The 21,895-nt window shown below is 42.0% G+C and overlaps 2 protein-coding genes across 2 annotated transcripts in view; one reads left to right on the top strand and one right to left on the bottom strand.

Moving 5' to 3' along the window:
* tet2 (tet methylcytosine dioxygenase 2) overlaps positions 1-8,198 on the top strand; it is a 59,353-nt gene extending 51,155 nt beyond the window's left edge. Inside the window, exons 6-10 of the mRNA XM_071407724.1 lie at positions 4,009-4,159; positions 4,279-4,368; positions 4,906-5,043; positions 5,247-5,604; positions 6,112-8,198. Coding sequence (XP_071263825.1) covers positions 4,009-4,159; positions 4,279-4,368; positions 4,906-5,043; positions 5,247-5,604; positions 6,112-7,538 — 2,164 coding nt within the window. The 3' untranslated portion in view covers positions 7,539-8,198. The remainder of the gene's footprint in view (positions 1-4,008; positions 4,160-4,278; positions 4,369-4,905; positions 5,044-5,246; positions 5,605-6,111) is intronic.
* A 4,254-nt stretch (positions 8,199-12,452) lies between these two features.
* On the bottom strand, positions 12,453-20,407 carry ppa2 (inorganic pyrophosphatase 2). The gene is made up of 12 exons (XM_071407725.1): positions 20,137-20,407; positions 17,312-17,376; positions 16,625-16,669; positions 16,454-16,507; positions 15,737-15,856; positions 15,071-15,157; positions 14,418-14,544; positions 13,811-13,938; positions 13,511-13,596; positions 13,220-13,289; positions 13,040-13,079; positions 12,453-12,880 (listed from the first exon to the last, which is right to left on the bottom strand). Exons 1-12 carry the CDS (start codon positions 20,309-20,311, stop codon positions 12,852-12,854), a joined length of 1,026 nt encoding a protein of 341 aa, XP_071263826.1. The 5' UTR covers positions 20,312-20,407; the 3' UTR covers positions 12,453-12,851.
* Positions 20,408-21,895: the final 1,488 nt, after the last annotated feature.

The raw sequence follows: 21,895 nt of genomic DNA, 5'->3' as shown, positions 1-21,895 counted from the left end.
AACTGTTTGGCCATAATGACCATCATTATGTTTGGAGGAAAAAGGGGGAGGCTTGCAAGCTGACGAACACCATCCCAACCGTGAAGCACGGGAGTGGCAGCATCATGTTGTGGGGGTGCTTTGCTGCAGGAGGGTCTGGTGCACTTCACAAAATAGATGGCCTCACGAGGAAGGAAAATCATGTGGATAAATTGAAGCAACATCTCAAGACATTAGTCAGGAAGTTAAAGCTTGGTCGCAAATGGATCTTCCAAATGGACAATGACCCCAAGCATACTTCCAAAGTTGTAGCAAAATGGCTTAAGGACAACAAAGTCAAGGTATTGGAGTGGCCATCACAAAGTCCTGACCTCAATCCTATAGACAATTTGTGGGCAGAACTGAAAAAGCATGTGAGAGGAATGGGCCAAAATATACCCAACTTATTGTGGGAAGCTTGTGGAATGCTACCCAAAACGTTTGAACCAAGTTAAACAATTTAAAGGCAATGCTACCAAATACTAATTGAGTGTATGTAAACTTCTGACCCACTGGGAATGTGATGAAAGACATAAAAGCTGAAATAAATCATTCTCTCTACTAATATTCTGACATTTCACATTCTTAAAATAAAGTGGTGATCCTAACTGACCTAAGACAGGGAATTTTTTATTGGATTAAATGTCAAGAATTGTGAAAAACTGAGTTTAAATGTATTTGGCTAAGGTGTATGTAAACTTCCGACTTCAACTGTACGTAATAAACCTTTTTTGGAATGGTAACCGTACCACCTGGTATTTAGAAATGTATAAATTCACAGCAATGTGTTTGATTAAAGATTTTTACACATTTTCCAAGCCTATGACAATAAATAGTAGGTGTTGATTAAGGGTTTTGGCAAATGTACTTCTAGGAGGGAGCACTTGGTAAATCTAGCATGGAGTTTTATGAATAGCATTCAATGAGTTGTTCCTCTCATCCTTGTTAAGGAGTACATGTGCCTGATATAAAGGAGTTGTTCCTCTCGTCCTTGTTGTTAAGGAGTACATGTGCCTGATATAAAGGAGTTGTTCCCCTCATCCTTGTTGTTAAGGAGTACATGTGCCTGATATAAAGGAGTTGTTCCCCTCGTCCTTGTTGTTAAGGAGTACATGTGCCTGATATAAAGGAGTTGTTCCCCTCGTCCTTGTTGTTAAGGAGTACATGTGCCTGATATAAAGGAGTTGTTCCTCTCGTCCTTGTTGTTAAGGAGTACATGTGCCTGATATAAAGGAGTTGTTCCTCTCGTCCTTGTTGTTAAGGAGTACATGTGCCTGATATAAAGGAGTTGTTCCTCTCGTCCTTGTTGTTAAGGAGTACATGTGCCTGATATAAAGGAGTTGTTCCCCTCGTCCTTGTTGTTAAGGAGTACATGTGCCTGATATAAAGGAGTTGTTCCTCTCGTCCTTGTTGTTAAGGAGTACATGTGCCTGATATAAAGGAGTTGTTCCTCTCGTCCTTGTTGTTAAGGAGTACATGTGCCTGATATAAAGGAGTTGTTCCTCTCGTCCTTGTTGTTAAGGAGTACATGTGCCTGATATAAAGGAGTTGTTCCCCTCGTCCTTGTTGTTAAGGAGTACATGTGCCTGATATAAAGGAGTTGTTCCTCTCGTCCTTGTTGTTAAGGAGTACATGTGCCTGATATAAAGGAGTTGTTCCTCTCGTCCTTGTTAAGGAGTACATGTGCCTGATATAAAGGAGTTGTTCCTCTCATCCTTGTTAAGGAGTACATGTGCCTGATATAAAGGAGTTGTTCCTCTCATCCTTGTTGTTAAGGAGTACATGTGCCTGATATAAAGGAGTTGTTCCCCTCGTCCTTGTTGTTAAGGAGTACATGTGCCTGATATAAAGGAGTTGTTCCCCTCGTCCTTGTTGTTAAGGAGTACATGTGCCTGATATAAAGGAGTTGTTCCCCTCGTCCTTGTTGTTAAGGAGTACATGTGCCTGATATAAAGGAGTTGTTCCCCTCGTCCTTGTTGTTAAGGAGTACATGTGCCTGATATAAAGGAGTTGTTCCCCTCGTCCTTGTTGTTAAGGAGTACATGTGCCTGATATAAAGGAGTTGTTCCTCTCATCCTTGTTGTTAAGGAGTACATGTGCCTGATATAAAGGAGTTGTTCCTCTCATGTGCGTGCGGGACGTGTGCGTGCCAGGGGTATAAATGCAACATGCAACAATTTCTAAGATTTTACTGAGTTACAGTTCATAGAAGGAAATCAGTCAATTGAAATCAATTCCTTAGGCCCTAATCTATGGATTTCACATGACCGGGTAATGGGTGCAGCCATGGGTGGACCTGGGAAGACATAGGCCCACCCACTGGGGAGCCAGAACCAGACAGAGATAAACCCCCCCCACCCCACCCTCAGATGATCCCGCAGGTGAAGAAGCCGGATGTGGAGGTCCTGGGCTGGTATGGTTACACGTGTTTTGCAGGTGTGAGGACGGTTGGACGTACTGCTCAAATCTCTAAAATGACGTTGGAGGCGGCTTATGGTAGAGAAATCAACATTCAAGAGAAATGAACATTAAATCCTGTGGAATCAGCTCTGTTTGACATTCCTGCAGTCAGCTTGCCAATTGCACGCTCCCTCAACTTGAGACATCTGTGGCATTGTGTTGTGTGACAAAACTGCACATTTTATATTGGCCTTTTATTGTCCCCAGTACAAGGTGCACCTGTGTAATGATCATGCTGTTTAATCAGCTTCTTGATATGCCACACCTGTCAGGTGGATTAATTATCTTGGCAAAGGGGAAATGCTCACTAACAGAGATTTAAAAAAAATTGTGAGAGAAAAATTTGAGAGAAATAAGCTTTTTGTGCATATGGAACATTTCTGGTATTTTTCATTTCAAGTCATGAAACATGAAACACAAATACTTTGCATTTTACGTTTATATTTTTGTATAATAGCATGGCCTATTGGTTAGAGCGTTGGGCCAATAACCGTAACGTTGCTAGTTAGAATCCCAGAGACGACAAGGGGAAAAATCTGTTGATGTGCCTTTAAGCAAGGCACTTTAGCTTAATTGCTCTAAGATCGTGGTTGACAATGGCAGACCTTGGCCATGACCTCACTCTCTTAGGATCTCTCAGGGAGAATTGGCATATGCAAAAAAACACATTTCCAATACACACTTGTATGTGTGAAATAGGACAAATATAGGTTCCCACCAAATATACTGAACAAAAATGTTAATGTAAAGTGTTGGTTTCATGAGCTGAAATAAAAGATCCCAGAAATGTTCCATATGCATAAAAATTGTATTTCTCAAAAATAATTGCTCAAATTTCTTTACATCCCCGTTAGTGAGCATTTCTCCTTTGCGAAGATAATTCATCCATCAGGTGTGGCATATCAAGAAGCTGAATAAACAGCATTATCTTTACACAGGTGCACCTTGTTCTGGGGACAATAAAAGGCCACTCTAAAATGTGCAGTTTTGTCACACAACACAATGCCACAGATGTCTCAAGTTTTGAGGGAGCGTGCAATTGGCATGCTGACTGCAGGAATGTCCACCAGAGCTGTTTCCAGAGAATTGAATGCTGATTTCTCGACCTTAAGTTGTCTCCAACGTCATTTGGAGAATTTGGCAGTATGTCCAACCGGCTTACAACCGCAGACCACGTGTAACCATGCCAGCCCAGGACCTCCACATCCGACTTCTTCACCTGCAGTATCATCTGAGGCCAGCCGGGCAGCTGATAAAACTGAGGAGCATTTCTGTCTGTAATAAAGCCCTTTTGTGGGGGAAAAGATTCTGATTGGCTGGGCCTATGCCCTCCCAGGCCCATCCATGGCTGTGCCCCTGCCCAGTCATGTGAAATCCATAGATTAAGGTCTAATGAATTAATTTCAATTGACTGATTTCTTTATATGAACTATAACTCAGTAAAATAGTTTAAATTGTTGCACGTTCCGTTCATATTTTTGTTCAGTATAATTATATAACAGAGTTATTCCTCTCATCCTTGTTGTTTAGGAGGACGTGTGCGTGCCAGGGGCTGGACCCAGAGGCCTGTGGCGCTTCCTTCTCCTTCGGCTGCTCCTGGAGCATGTACTACAACGGCTGCAAGTTTGCCAGGAGCAAAATCCCACGCAAATTCAAGCTAACTGGGGACGACCCGAAAGAGGTGAAACATACAGTACATACTGTATTAATAAACATATTTATTTAGTGTTACTCTAATTATGCATTGCCAGTCATCAAAACAAAGCTACACTGAAATAATGTGTTTTGCTTCTCTATCAGGAAGAAAGGTTGGAGCAAAACCTTCAGAATCTGGCAACCCTAATGGCCCCCACATACAAAACCCTGGCACCGGACGCCTATCAAAACCAGGTAAGGATTTCTGGGCAGCTTCCATGTACAGTACTGCCAGACATTTTACATGTATAGCATTAAATCAACATTAACAACAACAAAAAAATCCTACCCATGATTAATTTAAAGGGGGCTACATCCCCAACAAGAGCCTTTAAATGAAATTATTTATTAGCTTGAACAGTGATAAGTTTCATTTAGTGAGACTGATTTTTATGCTCGTAACATAAACCCTATGGGAATCCATGTCTTCTCTTTGCACTGAGGGTCGTGTTCAGTGGGGCACGCCGTAGCAAAATGTTTTGCAACCGCAGACAAAAATCTGTGTGTTCATTGGACAAGTTCAAGTTGTACCTCCATTTTTCTCGATGTTTCGAAACATTTTCAACTGAACACAACCCTGGTATTTCTGTGACATACTGGTACTTAACCCAGTAACCCACATTCTCTTAACGCCAGATAGAACCACTTATCTACAGTAGTACAGTGACTCGCCTGAGGAATGACGCCACCTGTCTGCAGACAGTGACTAACTCCCATATTGTTCATCCACAGGTGGAACATGAGCAAAGAGCGCCAGACTGCCGTCTGGGAAAGGGGGAGGGGCGACCGTTCTCCGGGGTCACCGCTTGTATGGACTTCTGCGCTCACGCTCACAGAGACCTCCACAACATGCAGGGGGGCAGCACTGTTGTAAGCCAACATCTAAATATGACAGAGCAAAATGCCAATACAGTATCAAATGTTTGCAATAAATCTTCTGTTTACTGCAATAAACAGAAGACGCCTCTTCCCAGTGGATATTCAGAAGTAAATAAAATAACACTAGTCAAAACATTTGTAAAAAACAAACAGAGCACTCAAGCTTGTCTCTTCCCACCCACCATCTATCCCAGGTGTGCACGCTAACCAAGGAGGACAACCGCCAGATCGGGAAGATTCCGGAGGACGAGCAGCTCCATGTGCTGCCCCTTTACAAGGCCTCGCCAACGGACGAATTTGGCAGTGCAGAGGGCCAGCAGGAGAAGATCAAGACGGGCGCCATCCAGGTGCTCAATGCCTTCCGCCGCCAGATCCGCATGCTCTCCGAGCCCGCCAAGTCCTGCCGGCAGAAGAAGCTGGACGCCAAGCGGGCTGCCGCAACCAAGAATGCCGGGGGACCGGACACGCCTTCGAAGGCGGAGAAAGCCCTACAGGCCAAGCTGAAATCTAGTAGCACTTATGAGAGCATAGCTCAGAGCACTCCAGGGACAGGTGGGTGGAGATGTACACAGTGTAGTAGGGTTCAGACACAAGACGCTAATGTAGTAGGACTATAGTGATATTTTAGAATAGAAGACACAGACGATACTGTTGTTCTCCTCCGGCACGTTCTAGCATTCCATCAGCCTCTAATAGATTGAATCTTTAAAGATCGATCAACATGCATGCTTGGCATCATCTTGTATAATGACTGGTGATATCGTACACAGTCAGTCTACAGTATTTCTTAGAATTTTTTATGTTATGCTTAGGGCCCTGTGTTTTGTCACATTACTTGGATTTGAGCCTTTCATTTAAAGCTTTTTCATCAAACTGTCCCATTTTATGTCAGATGGTGCAGCACCATTCTCAGACAATTGCTTGCATTTTTGGTGTAATTCAAATTTTTGGAAAATACTTAAAATAAAGATAAAAATCTAGGACATGATCACCCAAAACAACGGGCCCGAGTTATGCTGCCTGTTTCTAAGATGTGTTTCCATCGCTCTCTTCTCCCAGGTCCAATTCCAGGTGCCATGGGAACGACCCCCCAGCCACCAGGTCAGCCGCCAGGTCACCCCCTCGGCGCCCACCTCCAGCAACTCCAGCAACAGCAGCACCAGAACGCCCTTCACGCCTTCCCTGGCTCCCCCCATCCAGCCAGCCCCTACGCCGGCTTCCCCAACCACCCCGGCCCTTTTCAAAGCACTTCCAAGCCAGGTAGCATGTACCCCCAGCCACCAGCCTCAGCAAGCCCTTACCCCTCCCCTTTGCACGTACCCACCTCTTACATGAATGGGTCGAATCCACCGAGCTCTTATCCCAGCCCCATGACTCCAGGTAGCCCCTACTCGGGTTACCAGTGTAACGGAGGTTCGCCCTTAGACAACTACCACCCTTACTACACCTCGAACCCAAAGCACCTGGACATGTACCGGCAACAGAGGCCAGGAGCGCTTTACCCCGACATGCAGCAACAGTATGGTGCGCACCAACGCTATGGGGTCAACTACCCGCCGCAGTATGGTGAGCCCGGTTTACAGATCAATGGTTACAGCAACTGTAGCAGCATGAGGTCCGGCATTCACCCCATGAGCCCCTACGGTCCCCCCTCGTACGGTCCCAGCGGTGCCCCCGATGCCCAATACCTGGATGCCCTCTCCAGGCCGCCCTCAGCCCACCACCCAGGGCTGGACTATGCAGCAGCAGTAAGCAAAGGCAATCAGTTTGGTGGGTACCCCAATCCCTACCTCTCCCAGAGCACCAAAATGTTCCCCCCCGGCGGGCCCCAGGACCCCTTCTGTATGCAAGTCAAGACCGAGATGGGTCTCCAAAGCCCGTGCATGACACCCACGCAACCAGGGTTCCCCAACGAACACCTCCATGGGGGTTCCCCCATGATCAAGCAGGAGCCCAGGTCGGGTCCGCCAACGCCCACCACACCCAAGGAGAAGCCGGCCATGTGGTCCGACAACGAGCACAACTTCCTGGATCCGGAGATCGGCGGGGTGGCTGTGGCACCCAGTCACGGCTCCATCCTCATCGAGTGTGCCAAGCGGGAGATGCATGCCACCACGCCGCTAAAAAACCCCAAACGCAACCACCCCGCTCGCATCTCCCTGGTGTTTTACCAGCACAAGAACATGAACGAGGCGAAGCACGGCCTGGCGCTGTGGGAGGCCAAGATGGCCGAGAAGCAACGGGAGAAGGATGAGGACGCCGAGAGGAACGGGGCCGAGGGCGCCACAGTGACGCCCAGCAAGAGCACTAAGAAGGGAGCGAAGAGGGAGCACCCGGAGCTGTCGGAGCAGCAAGGGGAGCCTCCGTACAAGCGCTTCATCCAGACCCTCATGGAGAGGTCCATGTCGTGCACCACAAACACCTACGTCAACACGTCGCCCTACGCTTTTACCAAGGTCACAGGGCCGTACAGCCGCTTCATCTAGACAAGAGATGTTCATACTGTTCTGTAGGGTTCACTCACGAGGAATAACACTGAGAATTAAAACTCACGGTGCTATACTGACGGTGCTATCTTAAAACCTCAAGCTGAAGCACCACTAGCCTCAAAACACAGAGCGTCCTCTCTCTCCTGACGGTAAGCAACCGTGTCAGAAGAACACACAGCGTAGTTGGAGAAGGACCTTGATCAATTGGTTATGGAGTACATCAGGTTTGTCACCTCTTGAAAGTTCGGACCTTACCGATTGGTTGGTTGACCCTCCTCTACTAAGGAAGTATTTATTATCTGGTTACTTTTACAAGATACACACTGTTAACGTTTCTCGGGTGCTTTGCAGGTCCAATACATCAGGACTTCTATATTTACTGGAAACATTGTTTCTTTTTGGTGGCTTTAATTTTCTAATTAAGCGTTTAAACATTATTTTTTATATATATAATCTTGACATACTGTAAAAAACACTGAACTTTGTGGACACACCACAATAACGGTGCTAAAAGTGGAGCGTTTGTTTATTATACAGTTTTGTTCAAAAGTCTTCATGTTTGAACCAAATCAGTTTGCATAGATAAACGCGTTTCTCCAGATGATTTGTGTGAAAATGAATGAAACTGAAAATACTGTACAAAATATCATCAGCAAAAAAAAAGCACTTTTGATATTGAAGGTGAAATATTTTGATAATACCTTCAGATCAGATGATTGGTGCAAAAATGTCTACAGTTACAACAAAGGAATTATTTTCTAGACATGAAATTGATAGATTTATCACAAAAAACTTGATTTAAATTACTGTAGCCTACCTGTAAAACAGTATGAATATCATGCCAATCGAATTTTTACATTTTACTTTCTGGTGCTTTCAGTTTCACAATTGTTATCATGTCCGTTACATTGTAAATCGAGCCATTCTAAAAAGGTGCATTTTTAGACGGTAATGTTTCAACAACAAAAAATGTGATTCTCGCATATTCTCTCAAGGTTTATTTACTTTGTCAGCAACTGTTTCAGAGTTCTTGACCACAGGTTCACAGAAAAAACCTGAATTGTGGATATATTACGTGTTGTCATGCGACTGTTGTGTTTTGTGAACATGTTCCTTACCTTCCTTTGGTGTAGGACATGAAACAGGGTTAGCTCAAATGTCAGTATCACGGTTTCAAAGGCAGCTGGCTTGCTGTGGTTGATCTTTAAATAATTGTAATCTAGTTGTATGATAAAAGATTAGATTTGTACAGTAAATTAATTACTCTTTTTTTAACGCTTAAGGATTTTAGTGTTGTAAAGAAAAGTTATATTTCTTTGGGTTTGAACTGATTTTAAATACATATGGTGCTACTCAACCTGCTATGCGAACATATAATGTGAGACCCTAGGGGCGTTGAGAAGGCTAATGAATGATGTACAGTTAAAGTACCTACTTGCCATATACCTCAGAACTAGTTTGGCAATATTACAGGAGCATGATACAAAGGCATTTCTTTCTCCTTCCTTTGTTGTCACTTTCAAAAAAAAGTTAACTACAATAACAGACTTCAGGCCACCACCAAAGCTGAGTTCATTGCTTACTGCTTTCTTCATGCTCGATCTACTAGGAAGAATTACTTGACCTTTAAGCTTTGATATAATAGCAAAATCAGGGATATTTCAACTCATTTCTGTACATTCATCTAGTTTTCCTCTCATTCAGCGATTTGCCTCCACCTTGAATCCCAATGAATTACTTACACTACCAGTCAAAAGTTTGGACACACCTACTCATTCAAGGGTTTTTCTTTATTTTTACTATATTCTACATTGTAGAATAATAGTAAAGACACCAAAACTATTAAATAATACATATGGAATCATGTAACAACCAAAAACAGTGTGAAAAAAATCTAAATATAATTTATATAGCCACCCTTTGCCTTGATGACAGCTTTGCACACTCTTGGCATTCTCTCAACCAGCTTCATGAGGTAGTCACCTGGAATGCACTTCAATTAACAGGTGTGCCTTGTTAAAAATTAATTTGTGGAATTTCCATATTATGACAAGAACAGCTCAAATAAGCAAAGGAAAATGACAGTCCATCATGACTTTAAACATGAAGGTCAGTCAATCCGGAGAGTTTCTTCAAGTGCAGTCGCAAAAAAAAACCTTCAAGTGCTATGATGAAACTGGCTCTCATGAGGACCGCCACAGGAAAGGAAGACCCAGAGTTACCTCTGCAGCAGAGGATAAGTTCATTAAGAGTTACCGGCCTCAGAAATTGCAGCCCAAATAAATGCTTCACAGAGTTCAGGTAACAGACATCTCAACATCAACCGTTCAGAGGAGACTGCGTGAATCAGGCCTTCATGGTCAAATTGCTGCAAAGAAACCACTACTAATGGACACTAATAATAATAATAATTAGAGACTTGCTTGGGCCAAGAAACATGAGCAATGGACATTAGACCAGTGGAAATTTGTCCTTTGGTCTGATGAGTGCAAATTTGAGAGTTTGGGTTCCAACCGCCGTGTCTTTGTGAGACGAAGAGTAGGTGAATGGATGATCTCTGCATGTGTGGTTCCCACCATGAAGCATGGAGGAGGATGTGTGATGATGTGGGGGTGCTTTGCTGGTGACACTGTCTGTGATTTTCTTAGAATTCAAGGCACACTTAACCAGCATGGTTACCACAGCATTCTGCAGTGATACACCATCCCATCTGGTTTGCGCTTAGTGGGACTATCATATGTTTTTCAACAGGAAAATGACCCAACACACCTCCAGGCTGTGTAAGGGCTATTTGACCAAGAAGGAGAGTGATGGAGTGCTGCATCAGATGACCTGGCTTCCACAATCACCCGACCTCAACCCGATTGAGATGGTTTGGGATGAGTTGGACCACAGAGTGAAGGAAAAGCAGCCAACAATGGCTCAGCATATGTGGGAACTCCTTCAAGACTGTTGGAAAAGCATTCCAGGTGAAGCTGGTTGAGAGAATGCCAAGCGTGTGCAAAGCTGTCATCAAGGCAAAAGGTGGCTACTTTGAAGAATCTAAAATATATTTTGATTTGTTTAACACTTTTTGGTTACTACATGATTCCATGTGTTATTTCATAGTTTTGATATCTTCACTATTATTCTACAATGTAGAAAATAGTCAAAAATAAAGAAAAACCCTTGAATGAGTATGTGTGTCCAAACTTTTGACTGGTACTGTATACACACACCCTTAAAAAAGGCACTCGCACATCTGAGCTATCTTTGTTGCAAGTGCACGGTAACAGTTGAGAGGAGAAAAAAGAAGAAACCCGCACACTGCTCTTGCTAGTATCACCGCTCTTTATTAAGCTTTACGTATCGGCCTCAAGGCTTGTCCGAGCTTTCGTCAGAGCCATCTGATGAAGGCCTTGAGGCTGATACGTAACGCTTAGTAAAGAGCGGTGACACTAGCAAGAGCAGTGTGTGGGTTTCTTCCCCCCCCCCTCAAATACACACACTTAAAAAACACAAAACTAAACTATCAGCAAAATATGAAATTGACGACCTGCGTTTTTTTTGTGTACTTATGCTTTAGCTAGTAGATTGGTGGTATACTTTTGAAGTAAATTTGAACATATAATATGCACTGAATTGACTAAAGGGAAAGTATGGCATTGACAAGGTAAAGAGCGATGCGTTCGCTTTTACTGTGAGGCAAGACCAGGGCAGTTATGATGCTAGATGACGCACATTTGTGTGCCTGTGTATAGTTTAATAGTGAAATGTATTTATAACCACTAAACAATTATATTACGATTATCTTTCTCTCCATTTGATTTTAATGATATATGATGAGTCAACAGTTATTTCTGAGTGACAACCCCCCCACGCTAACATTTATACTATCGTTTTCCCAAAGCACTTCCTTTCTTTTTTCAGAAAAAAAACAATGTAATAAAATATTACAAAACACTTTATTTAAGAAAATCAGTAGATTATTGTAAATGTGTTTAAAATAAATTATGCCACATTGTACATACCATGTGTTTGTATTACGGAAATACAATTGTTGATTTTAATAACAACCTACTATTGTAATATGTTAAAAGGTGTAGGTTTCTTGTAATTTTGTCAAATGTACCCACGGCCCATGTTTCTATCAGCAATCTTCTTTCAAATCTATCTTTTAGTCTTTTCCAGGTTCACAGGACGCTCAGTTAGATAATGTTCCTGGGTTTTGTAGATTGCCGCACTCACTGTCAAAAAACAGCAATGTTTACAGCTCTAAGGTTCCTGTTAGCTAAAGTCACTTAATAGTTTTTGTAAAGGATTGCAGTTTCTGTGAAAAAAAAGAATAGAACATTCTAATGTTGAATTTCAGTGTACAGGACCCAGCGACAGTAGCAGGTTGTGGTGGTGAAAAGGAGTGTCTGAGACATAGCGGGTGACGAGCATAGCCATACTTGAAAAGCTTCAGAGTGTTGGAGTGTGTTTCAACATTACTTGAATGACTTTGAGCTTGACTAACGCAGGAGAGTGCACAGCTCTTATGTTAAGCTAGCAGTTTAACGTACACGTGTTGGTATTTTGCAGTTCGAGACACTAAAGTTTTTAAAACATTTTGTTATTTTCTGCCTCCGTCTTTTTTTGTTACTGCTTCCCTTGTTCCCCTTTAAGGTTGGTATGCTAAAAATGGAATTAAGAATGTTATAATGCTGTAAGTATTGTAATGTACTGAATGCAGTTTATTTGAAAGCTGTTTATGATATCATTCCTGATATTGCTGAGATGTGGGTGTTTTTAATAAAATTTATATTTATTTAAAGCACGTTTTAAGTTTCACATCTAGTTGTCATTTGAATTTGAGTGTTTAAAATATTTATTTTGGTCTGCATGTTTGTGAGTGGAAATGTTGTTGGTGTCAATCGAAGGCACAGCGTCTCACACCTGGATGCTTTTATTTATCAAAAGAAGGTGGATCCAACCATTGGATACCTTACAAAGAAAACTGTCCAAATGTAGTTTTCGAATTGAGAAATTATGAATAACAAATATCAAAGAATGCGTTCTTATTTCAATAGCATACAACCCATTACTGAAATGCACTTTGGCACTTTTAAATAAAATACAATAGGCCTGGTCTGTACAAGAACAGTCAGTCTCAAACATAATGCAATAAAACATGATATAATCATTTACAAATTTAGATGGGAATAACCAAATCAGCTGAATACTAAAACATTTGCAGTAACAATAGAAAAAATACAGTACTTGAAGTGCTTCATTTGAATATAGGACAAAAGTTCTCAGCTTTTTGCATCGCAGGACTTCAGTCCAGAATCACTTGGAAAGGAAATGCCACTTGTCCACTGTAACAGACAATAGTGGATATCAATGTGACAATAAATAAGGGAATGTAAAATATACATAGTTATAATATGAATATATGCATTTCTTATTTCTTGTCAATTCAATCATGTGGCTAAAATGGGTCTCAAGGTCAAGCAAGTCAGTCACTTGATACATACCTTCTGGAGATACAGGAAGTGCCTCGCCACCAGCAGGAGCCTAAGGAGGAAGCACAGGATATGATGTCACAAGACTATCAGATCCAAACGCGATACTAAGAATGTTCCTGACAACATTGCTTGAAAACACAAAGCTTAGTTATAGTTACAACACACACAGAGCTGAATTGATATTCTCACCGATTTGACCACATTGCAGGCGTCCTCCCCAGTGAATTTGAAAGGGCTCTCGCAGACAGAGACGTTTTTACTGTTGTTAAAGAAGAAACTTAGGTCATTATCGAGCAACACAGAAAAATCAACAACATATAATGCAGGCTTATTGTAATTTCATAAGGGGTGCTGGAGGGCTGTTAGCTGACCAACCACATGAGCAGTGTATTATGTGTAACGTAGGATGAAACTGACACACACACACACAGAATTGTGGGCTAACACACCCTGCTGGGATAACACACACACGCTCCTCACCAATCTATCTCGCCACCATTAGTCTGCTTCTGCACCAGTGCCCTCCAGTGCTCGTGAGTGGACTTAATGACCTCCACAGCAAAGTCCTAAAGAGGAGAAGGAATGGAGGGAGACAAAGGACAATAGAAAGAAACTAATCATTTGCTATCCCTGGGGAAGGGAATGCACCATCAGAGTCTCTCCTATTAAAGTAACTACCATGGCACTGGACTGGAACACTTTCAGGAAAATAGTACGATATATACCAGCTATTATGCTTTAATATATAGTATGTGGCCCTAATGGAGAAACTATATGTACCTTGTCTTTGAACTGTCCATTGAACGCAAACTGGTTTTCGGGCTTGCCGTCTGGCACCTTGTATTTTTTAAACCAGTCGACTGTGGCCTCCAAATGACCTGATCTGCTCTTGCGGACATCCTCGATACCTGAGGAGAATACAAGAGAGCACACTGTGATTCTAAACATATGCTGGTCCTGTGTGGCTCAGTCGGTAGAGCATGGTGCTTGCAACACCAGGGTTGTGGGTTCGATTCCCAAGGGGGACCAGTATATGACAATTGTGTGCACTCACTACCCCGTAAGTCACTCCGGATAACAGTGTCTGCTAAATTACAAAAATGTAAAATACTGAGATCAAACACACTAGGTTACTGTCCTACGGATAATGTGTTTAAGGCTGGGTTTACACAGGCAGGCCAATTCTGATCATTTTTCCACTAATTGGTATTTTGACCAGTCAGATCCAATCTTTACACATCAGATCGTTTTCAAAACTGATTAGTCAAAAGACCATATCTTTTTATCACTATTTGATTGAATTGGGCTGCCTGTGTAAACGGAGCCTAATATGTGTACGATGTGTTGAGAATGTCTACTACAACAGTGACAAGTTCCTAAGACTGACTGTTAAGGCTGGGGGCCTCTGGGTCGTCAACGTTGATGGCTATCAGCTTCCAGTCCGTCTCTCCCTCGTCGATCATGGCCAGGACCCCCAGCACTTTCACCTGGATCACCTGACCTGGGGAACACACCTGCAGGACACAGGTAAGCAGACAGACAACTCCTCAGATAAAAGTACAATATACATGACATGCTATACATTAACATGTATTACATTATACGAGTTACTTTATATACATATTATAATCAATATTATAAACTGGGTGGTTTAAGCTCTGAATACTGATTGGCTGACAGCCGTGGTATATCAGACTGTATACCATGGGTATGACAAAACATTTATTTTTACTGCTCTTATTATGTTGGTAACCAGTTTATAATAGCAATAAGGCACCTCGGGGGTTTGTTGTATATGGCCAATATATCACGACTAAGGGATGTATACAGGCACTCTGCGTTGCGTCGTGCATAAGGACCACCCTTAGCCGTGGTATATTGGCCATATACCACACCTCCTCAAGCCTTATTGCTTAATTATAATATGTCTAGACACATATTGTTTGTAAATGAACTATTAACTGACTAAATTAACTTTCATACATACAAGTAATGTTATTATTCTTGGATATAATTTAGCCAAAGTCTAGACACTCTTACCAGCGTGCCAATTTCGCAGACGTCTATGGGGTCGTTGTCACCGCAGCACTTGGTGTCCTTGTCCGTGTGGTTCGGGTCTTCCCATGTCTGTTTCAACACGAGAAGAGACAGCTCTAACAACATTAGCCATGTAAACACTTTGTTTGTATACCGTCATTTCGAACATCGTGAGATGAACTGTCAAATTTGTCGAGCCGACCACAGTGCATCTTTCTCAGCCAGTGGGGAGGGCAGCAGACAATACTAATAAGTAATGGGCAAATCAATGATGTCCGCGGGGCAGGCTGCTTAATGCACTCGTATTTGAAAACGCTCAGGGCCACACGCTGTGGATTTCACCAACAAGACCCATTTTATGAATCGTGAAGTGTTTTCCATGTATCCGCCTGTATTAGTCATTCACTTTGGCCAAATCAATACTGCCAGAGGATGAAAGAAGAAATGCATTACTGGCAGTCGAGTTTCCACTGAGACGTTCTAGTGTTTTCCGCTGAACGACCAGCGAATAGGGTTAACAATGGGATAGATGTCCATTTAGAATCTCTCCAGAAGAAAACAGAGGGATGGTGAAATACGTAACACGACAGAAGGATGATCAACTCCGTAACAAGAGAACACCGTAACGCAACAGCGGGATGATCAACTCAGAGGTGACAGAGGTCTCACCTGTGGGAGCGCCCCGTAGTTCCAGATGTAACCTTTATGAGGAAACACGTTGGCCACGTATCGGAGTTTGCCCTTCTTCATATCCTGCTTGATCGGGTTCAGTGGTTCCTTGGTTGCAATCTAAAAGAAAGATGCATAATTAACACACGATGACAGTCTAAACTTGGGTCAGCAGTTTACCATCTTAAGAGAGACAGTGACATCAGAAGGGCGTCCATTTTAAAATCCTCATAAAATAAATAGTACCCACAAACCCAGTTTGCACTTTCATTCTCCTCTACTATTCCATCAGCTGCCACTGCTGGAGACAGTGAGATGACCTTTTCCATCAACTTTCAAAGTTCACACAGCTCCAGCTCGCTCTCCCTCTGCCTGAAGTGCTTAAATATCATTAACAAGTTGCCTGGTGCAAGGACATCATTATAAATTAAGGGAAGATGATATTTATAGGACCTTTCTTTTTAAGACAGATGCATTATTAATCTATTGTCTGGCTGTTTCTAGTCAAAGACCAGTGTGCTAGCACGTCAGAAAGCTCTCAACGGTGTTTGGATCAGTCAAAACAGAGCTCGGCCAACAAGGGACAACAAACCTCGTCGGACAAAAGTCTACCTCCTTTATGTCGGTGGTTGTCTCAAATTCTCTTGTATATGGACACACCATAGTATTAGATTAATACTTAAAGTAACATTGACAGGCTCCCAAAACAATACTTGCCTCCATTTTGGCATTGGACCATCGAGGTACCTCCACAACCATGTTATACAGAACCTGTAAAACAAAATATGAACTATATCAAAGATAATATAATCAAGGCGTTCAGCATTCATTAAAGAGATTAAATTGTTTTTCTTTGTTTGTAGTAGAGATGTCAGCATGAGCAAATACCTCATTGTCATTCTTCTTCAGTTTTTTAAATGGCACATCATTTTCCTTCAGTAAGACACAAATTACATTAATAATAAAGACATATTTGGTAGACCTACACAATATCTGACATCATCACGTGAGGTGCTACAAAATGGCTAGACATTTGCAGGTCACCTTACTATTGACAAACCCGCTGAGAAGTATGCGTAACCTTTATATATTCAATAAACATATTTCCTTGTCAGATAAAATCATGCTTTTTCAGAGATTTTCTGTCTAAGCCAGGGGTGTCAAACTCATCCAAGGAGGGCCGAGTGTCTGCGGGTTTTTGTTTTTTCCTTTCAGTTAAGACCTAGACAAGCAGATGAGGGGAGTTCCTTACTAATCAATGACCTTAATTCATCAATCAAGTACAAGGGTGAATCAAAAACCCGCTGACACTCAGCCCTCCGTGGAATGAGTTTGACACGTGGTCTTAGCACTTGAACGCACCAAAAATCAATGACAATGTATGTGGCTTCTGTTTGAAAATGCCTGCCTAAAAGGTTCCATACTCACACCCATTATAATTTCCACACGCAAAAAGGAAATATGGAAACATTGACTCGTTCCTTGCATCACATAGACCGGTTTCATAAAAGCTAGAACAACCAAGTAAGAATAGAGCCAGATTGAACAAAATGTGTAGCACCATCGAGAGCATACCTGAACTCCATCGGCGATAAGTGGAATATCATGAAAGGGAGAGATGTATTTCCCGTCAGAGGTTTCTAGAAGAAAACAGAAACGCATGCAAAGTAAATTGACTGACGTACTGTATTCATTCTCAAACCTTTCTGGAACTATTGGTATACCGCAAGTGCTTGATGCAACATTCATAGTGTTACTAGGTGCCAGTGGCGGTCGGTGCCGTTCAAGATGTGGGAGGATTTTTATTTATCTAGGCAAGTCGGTTAATAACAAATTCTTATTTACAATAATGGCCCCAAACCCTAACAACGCTGGGCCAATTGTGCACCGCCCTATGGGACAACTAATCACGGCCGGATGTGAGGTGGCAGCCTGGAATCGAACCAGGGTCTGTAGTGATGCCTCTAGCACTGAGATGCAGTACCTTAGACCGCTGCGCCACTTGGGAGCCTGACATTTTTGGAGGATGATTTTATTTTATGAACATGGCCTTTTCTATTACAGCATATTGGATGACTGTCATTCATATTCCATTCACCCAGCTCAATGTAACATCAATAAGTTTAGGCTATACATGACTCAAACTTTCCCTGTGACCATCATGAGGCTGCCACAACCTAGCCAATGAATAAAAGTTTACAACGTAGATCATTTTGAGTAATCAAGATACTCTTGCCTGCATCTAGCTGATCTAGGGAGTAATCATTAGTCCAACAGTCACAAATGTGAATTTCTATTGGACAAATTCAGTTATTTTTATCCACTTTTCGTTTGCTTCCGTTTAAGAAATGTTTTTCAACAGAATCGGCGTAATGAATACACCCGATCACAGAGAAACAGTTCACTTTCATAGCGCCCACAGAAAAACAGCATGATCCCATTCCTGTTATATATATATATATATATAATTCCTTCTCGCAACTATCTCCTCCTCTCATCTTTTCCCTTAGCTTATGGACTTCAGTGCACAACACATCAGCTGTCTGTGACCAGGTGAAAAAATCTATCCAAGCTAAACCTTCATATCATGACCACTATAACCGCTACACACAGCCTACATCCTTGTCATGTCACAGTCAACATAGCGACTAGAACTAACGAGTTAGTAAACCTGCTAGCTACAATCATGCCGTACAGTATACAGTCAGAAAGCAGTTTAGCAGTTACACTGGAGGATGTACCCAGAGGAGGATGTGAACTAGCTGTCCTCTGGCTACACCATGGCGCTACCCTACAGAGTGCTGCTGAGGCTACTGTAGACCTTTATTGCAGAACTGTGTTTTAAAAGTCAATTATTTGGTGACATGTGAATATATTTAGTATAGTTTAATCTAAAAATGGATAACTTTAATGTTTCACTATTTTTATTGAAATTCACTGAGGGCGGTCCTCCCCTGAGGAGCTTCCACTGGTAGGTACAGAAAATGTAAGGCCCCTACACAGAAAAATGTAGCAATGCAATAGTGTTCCACTTTAACGCTTCAAAAAGGTTAACTCCACCCCTTTTCAACCACATTTTCATTATCTCTGGCACAATACCAGTGTCAACGTGTGAAAACTGAGCATTTCTACATTTTGTAGAAGAAAAACGATATAAAGTTAGTTCTCCCCGATGACATGATCAAAAAGTGAATATTTGCGGTGATGTGAGGAGCAATAAAATATCCTCTATTGGAAAATCACTTTTTTACTTTTAAATCCTACCCTGTGATGTCACAGAGAAGCATTGTTTAAGGACCTTTCTTCTTATCTTTAAGCACAGGTCATAGTAACACACTGTTTTCACATGTAGAAACTAGTTTGGTGATGGAGATGTTGAAAATGGCAGAATTGCCCTTTAAGTAACTAATCTGGCACCCATCAAAACCCAGGTTAACCCAAACTCATTGACCTGGATTAGGGCAATGTTTTCTAACAAGCAAAATGCATAGGTTCCATTAAATCACAATCTATGGGGTTAAATCCCTCAGGCAAAGGGCATTGATCTGGGCATTTGCCTGACTTCACCCAATTTTCTACATCATCCAGATAACAATAATCTAAACATAGGTGTATAGGTGTGACCACTCGCTCCCTCTCTGTAAATGAGTGCATTTCTTATCTTCCCATAGTACATGGGTGAAGGAGTTCACACTAAAGACAACATGCCCTACCCCCTCAATGGTTTTAACTGTCAGACGGGTGACACTGACCTATATGGACCGAGGTCCACAAAGCAAATTTAAAACGGAATACCCCATCAATGTCTTCTGCAATGAAAACATTCAATGGGGACCTGTCTTTAAACCGGCCATTATTAATGTCACACTGGAGCACAGTTTAACAACCCATATATACCCATAGAAAGTAGTATTTCAAATTTGACTTAATTATATATCAGTCCTGTACTTGTAATGTGACAGCCTAACAGCCAGACCGTATAAAAAGCGAAAACGGATTACTTTGTGGCGACTTGTAACAAGTCTTCAATGACAGAACACGTGACAAAGGTTAAAGGGAACGGCAACATTGTAGCCACTCAAAATATGTCCCATCAAAATTCAAGAGCTCTGAAAATTGAAAGTGTTGCAACATAATATTTAAATGTAGCGTTTTTAATCCAACAGCATGTTAGACCTAATATTATGGATGTTTTTCAGTCAGAACACGGCTCCCACTTGAAATGTATCGAATGCAACCATGCCACGCGGACATAATTGTAAGTTACCAAACCAGCTGTGAAATATGTATCCTTAGCTAATACCGTACCATTTACCCTAACTAACGGCCACGTTTTGGTCATCGGTGAAGGAATGAGCTACCGTGTCTTGCATGGCGGTAACGTTCGGCTAATAACTTACTAAAATATATCCTGTAGTCAGAGGAGTTCGGGCGTCCTCGCTCTTCGGTTTGATAATGCATCGTTTTTATCAGATATGAGGTAATTGCTTGTGTGACAAGCTCGCCTTTAAAGGCAGTATGCGAACCAAGAAATGCCGATGTGTACAATAACGAAGAGCGCAGAAGCAAACGCATTATAGTGGCTTCTTTTCATTTAGTTCCTGCTTCCCGTTGAGTATTTCCCCACGTCGATGCCGCGTTACTCCTGAATGTGTTCCTACCTTATCGTTTACCGCCCCCTATCTTCAGCCAAGGTCATTCCTCAAGGGAAGGAGAACATGGAAGACGCAGGAGACCTTTGCCAAAAGAAAATGGCTGACATCCATCAATGGGAGAATGTAGACTTGTCTTGTGTTACTGACTGTGTTGGTCGACGTGGCTCTGTCTGTTGATGTGTTGAATCACATGTTTGTTTGTAATAGTGAATACAGTGCAGCCAAGACAACCCCTGTTCAACATTACAGACATGGGCACTAATTGGGCCCAAATACTCAAGCAATCACTTTCTCATCCTCAAGTGATATGTGCAACTATTGACAAACAATTGATAATTGGTGGTATTACCTTATTTTTCTTTGATTACAAAGATCTCTTCTAAAAAAAAAATGGGACTATTTATGACACACTACATGACCTTGCGAGGTGCTGAACTCTGACCTTGGAGGGGCTTCTTGAGGTCGACGTCAGAGTAGATGGCGAGCTCACTAAGTTGTTCCTGTGTAGCATGAAAATGTTATGCAGGTTGGCCCTGTTCACCGCCATCTTGGAAAAGGTCACAGACTGATATTAATAAAAATATATGTGCTAGAAAAAAAATTCAAGTACAATAAAAAATACAATTACAGACATGGGGTCTTCATTACGCCGATTCTGTTGCAAAACATTTGTTTTTTCATAGTTAGGCTACTAATTACACATTATTAAGTGGGTGGTTCGAGCCCTGAATGCTGATTCGCTGAAAGCCACAATAGCAATAAGGCACCTCGGGGGTTTGTGCTATATGGCCAATATACCACGGCTAAGGGCTGTATCCAGGCCTAATCTGCCCACTAGTTTCTGAACCTCCTTCAAGCGACGGGGTCCTCCTTATGGCCACCATAGTAACGGCTTTGTAGCGCCCTAGCTTTTGTGTTTCTTATCTCTAGCACATCCTGAATGGTGTAATGGTTCTGGAAGCTAGTAATTAAGCTGGCGAAGCCACAGAGACCAAAGTCCTTATCTGCTGTTTTTGTGCCCAGCTAGCGTTCTTCGATAAACAAACACCCACACTAGCCATTTCAGCGTTTCTCCCTCCCCTCAGTCTTCTTTTATTGTCATATTGCCTCGCAGGTTGTCAAACAAAAGATGCACACATCAGTGCTATAAACACCAGCGGGTGGTAGACTAAGCTGCACCTGTCCTTGGTTTGAAATCTCAAAGTGTATCCATGTTCATAAATAGACTATTGATGTACACAAACACAATCACACACATACATACACAGATATGGATTTTTTTTTGCAGGTTTTAAAGCTTATTCCCTGCTGTTCTACACATTTTGTCATGAGGTACAGAGAACATGTTGCAGTATTAAAGCAAATTGTCTTGCAATTCTATACATTTTGCCATGTCTAATGTGTATTCGTGATATTTCAGTGACTCAAACATTACAACAAAATCTTTGGGATAAAAAAACCTACAGTAACTAAAAAATGTTAGCTGACATGGGCTAGTTGATCT

This window comes from Salvelinus alpinus, chromosome 6 (genome assembly GCF_045679555.1).
Source record: "Salvelinus alpinus chromosome 6, SLU_Salpinus.1, whole genome shotgun sequence".
NCBI lineage: Eukaryota > Metazoa > Chordata > Actinopteri > Salmoniformes > Salmonidae > Salvelinus > Salvelinus alpinus.
Note: the sequence above shows the minus strand (reverse complement) of the source record. Positions and strands in the feature narration are given on the sequence as shown.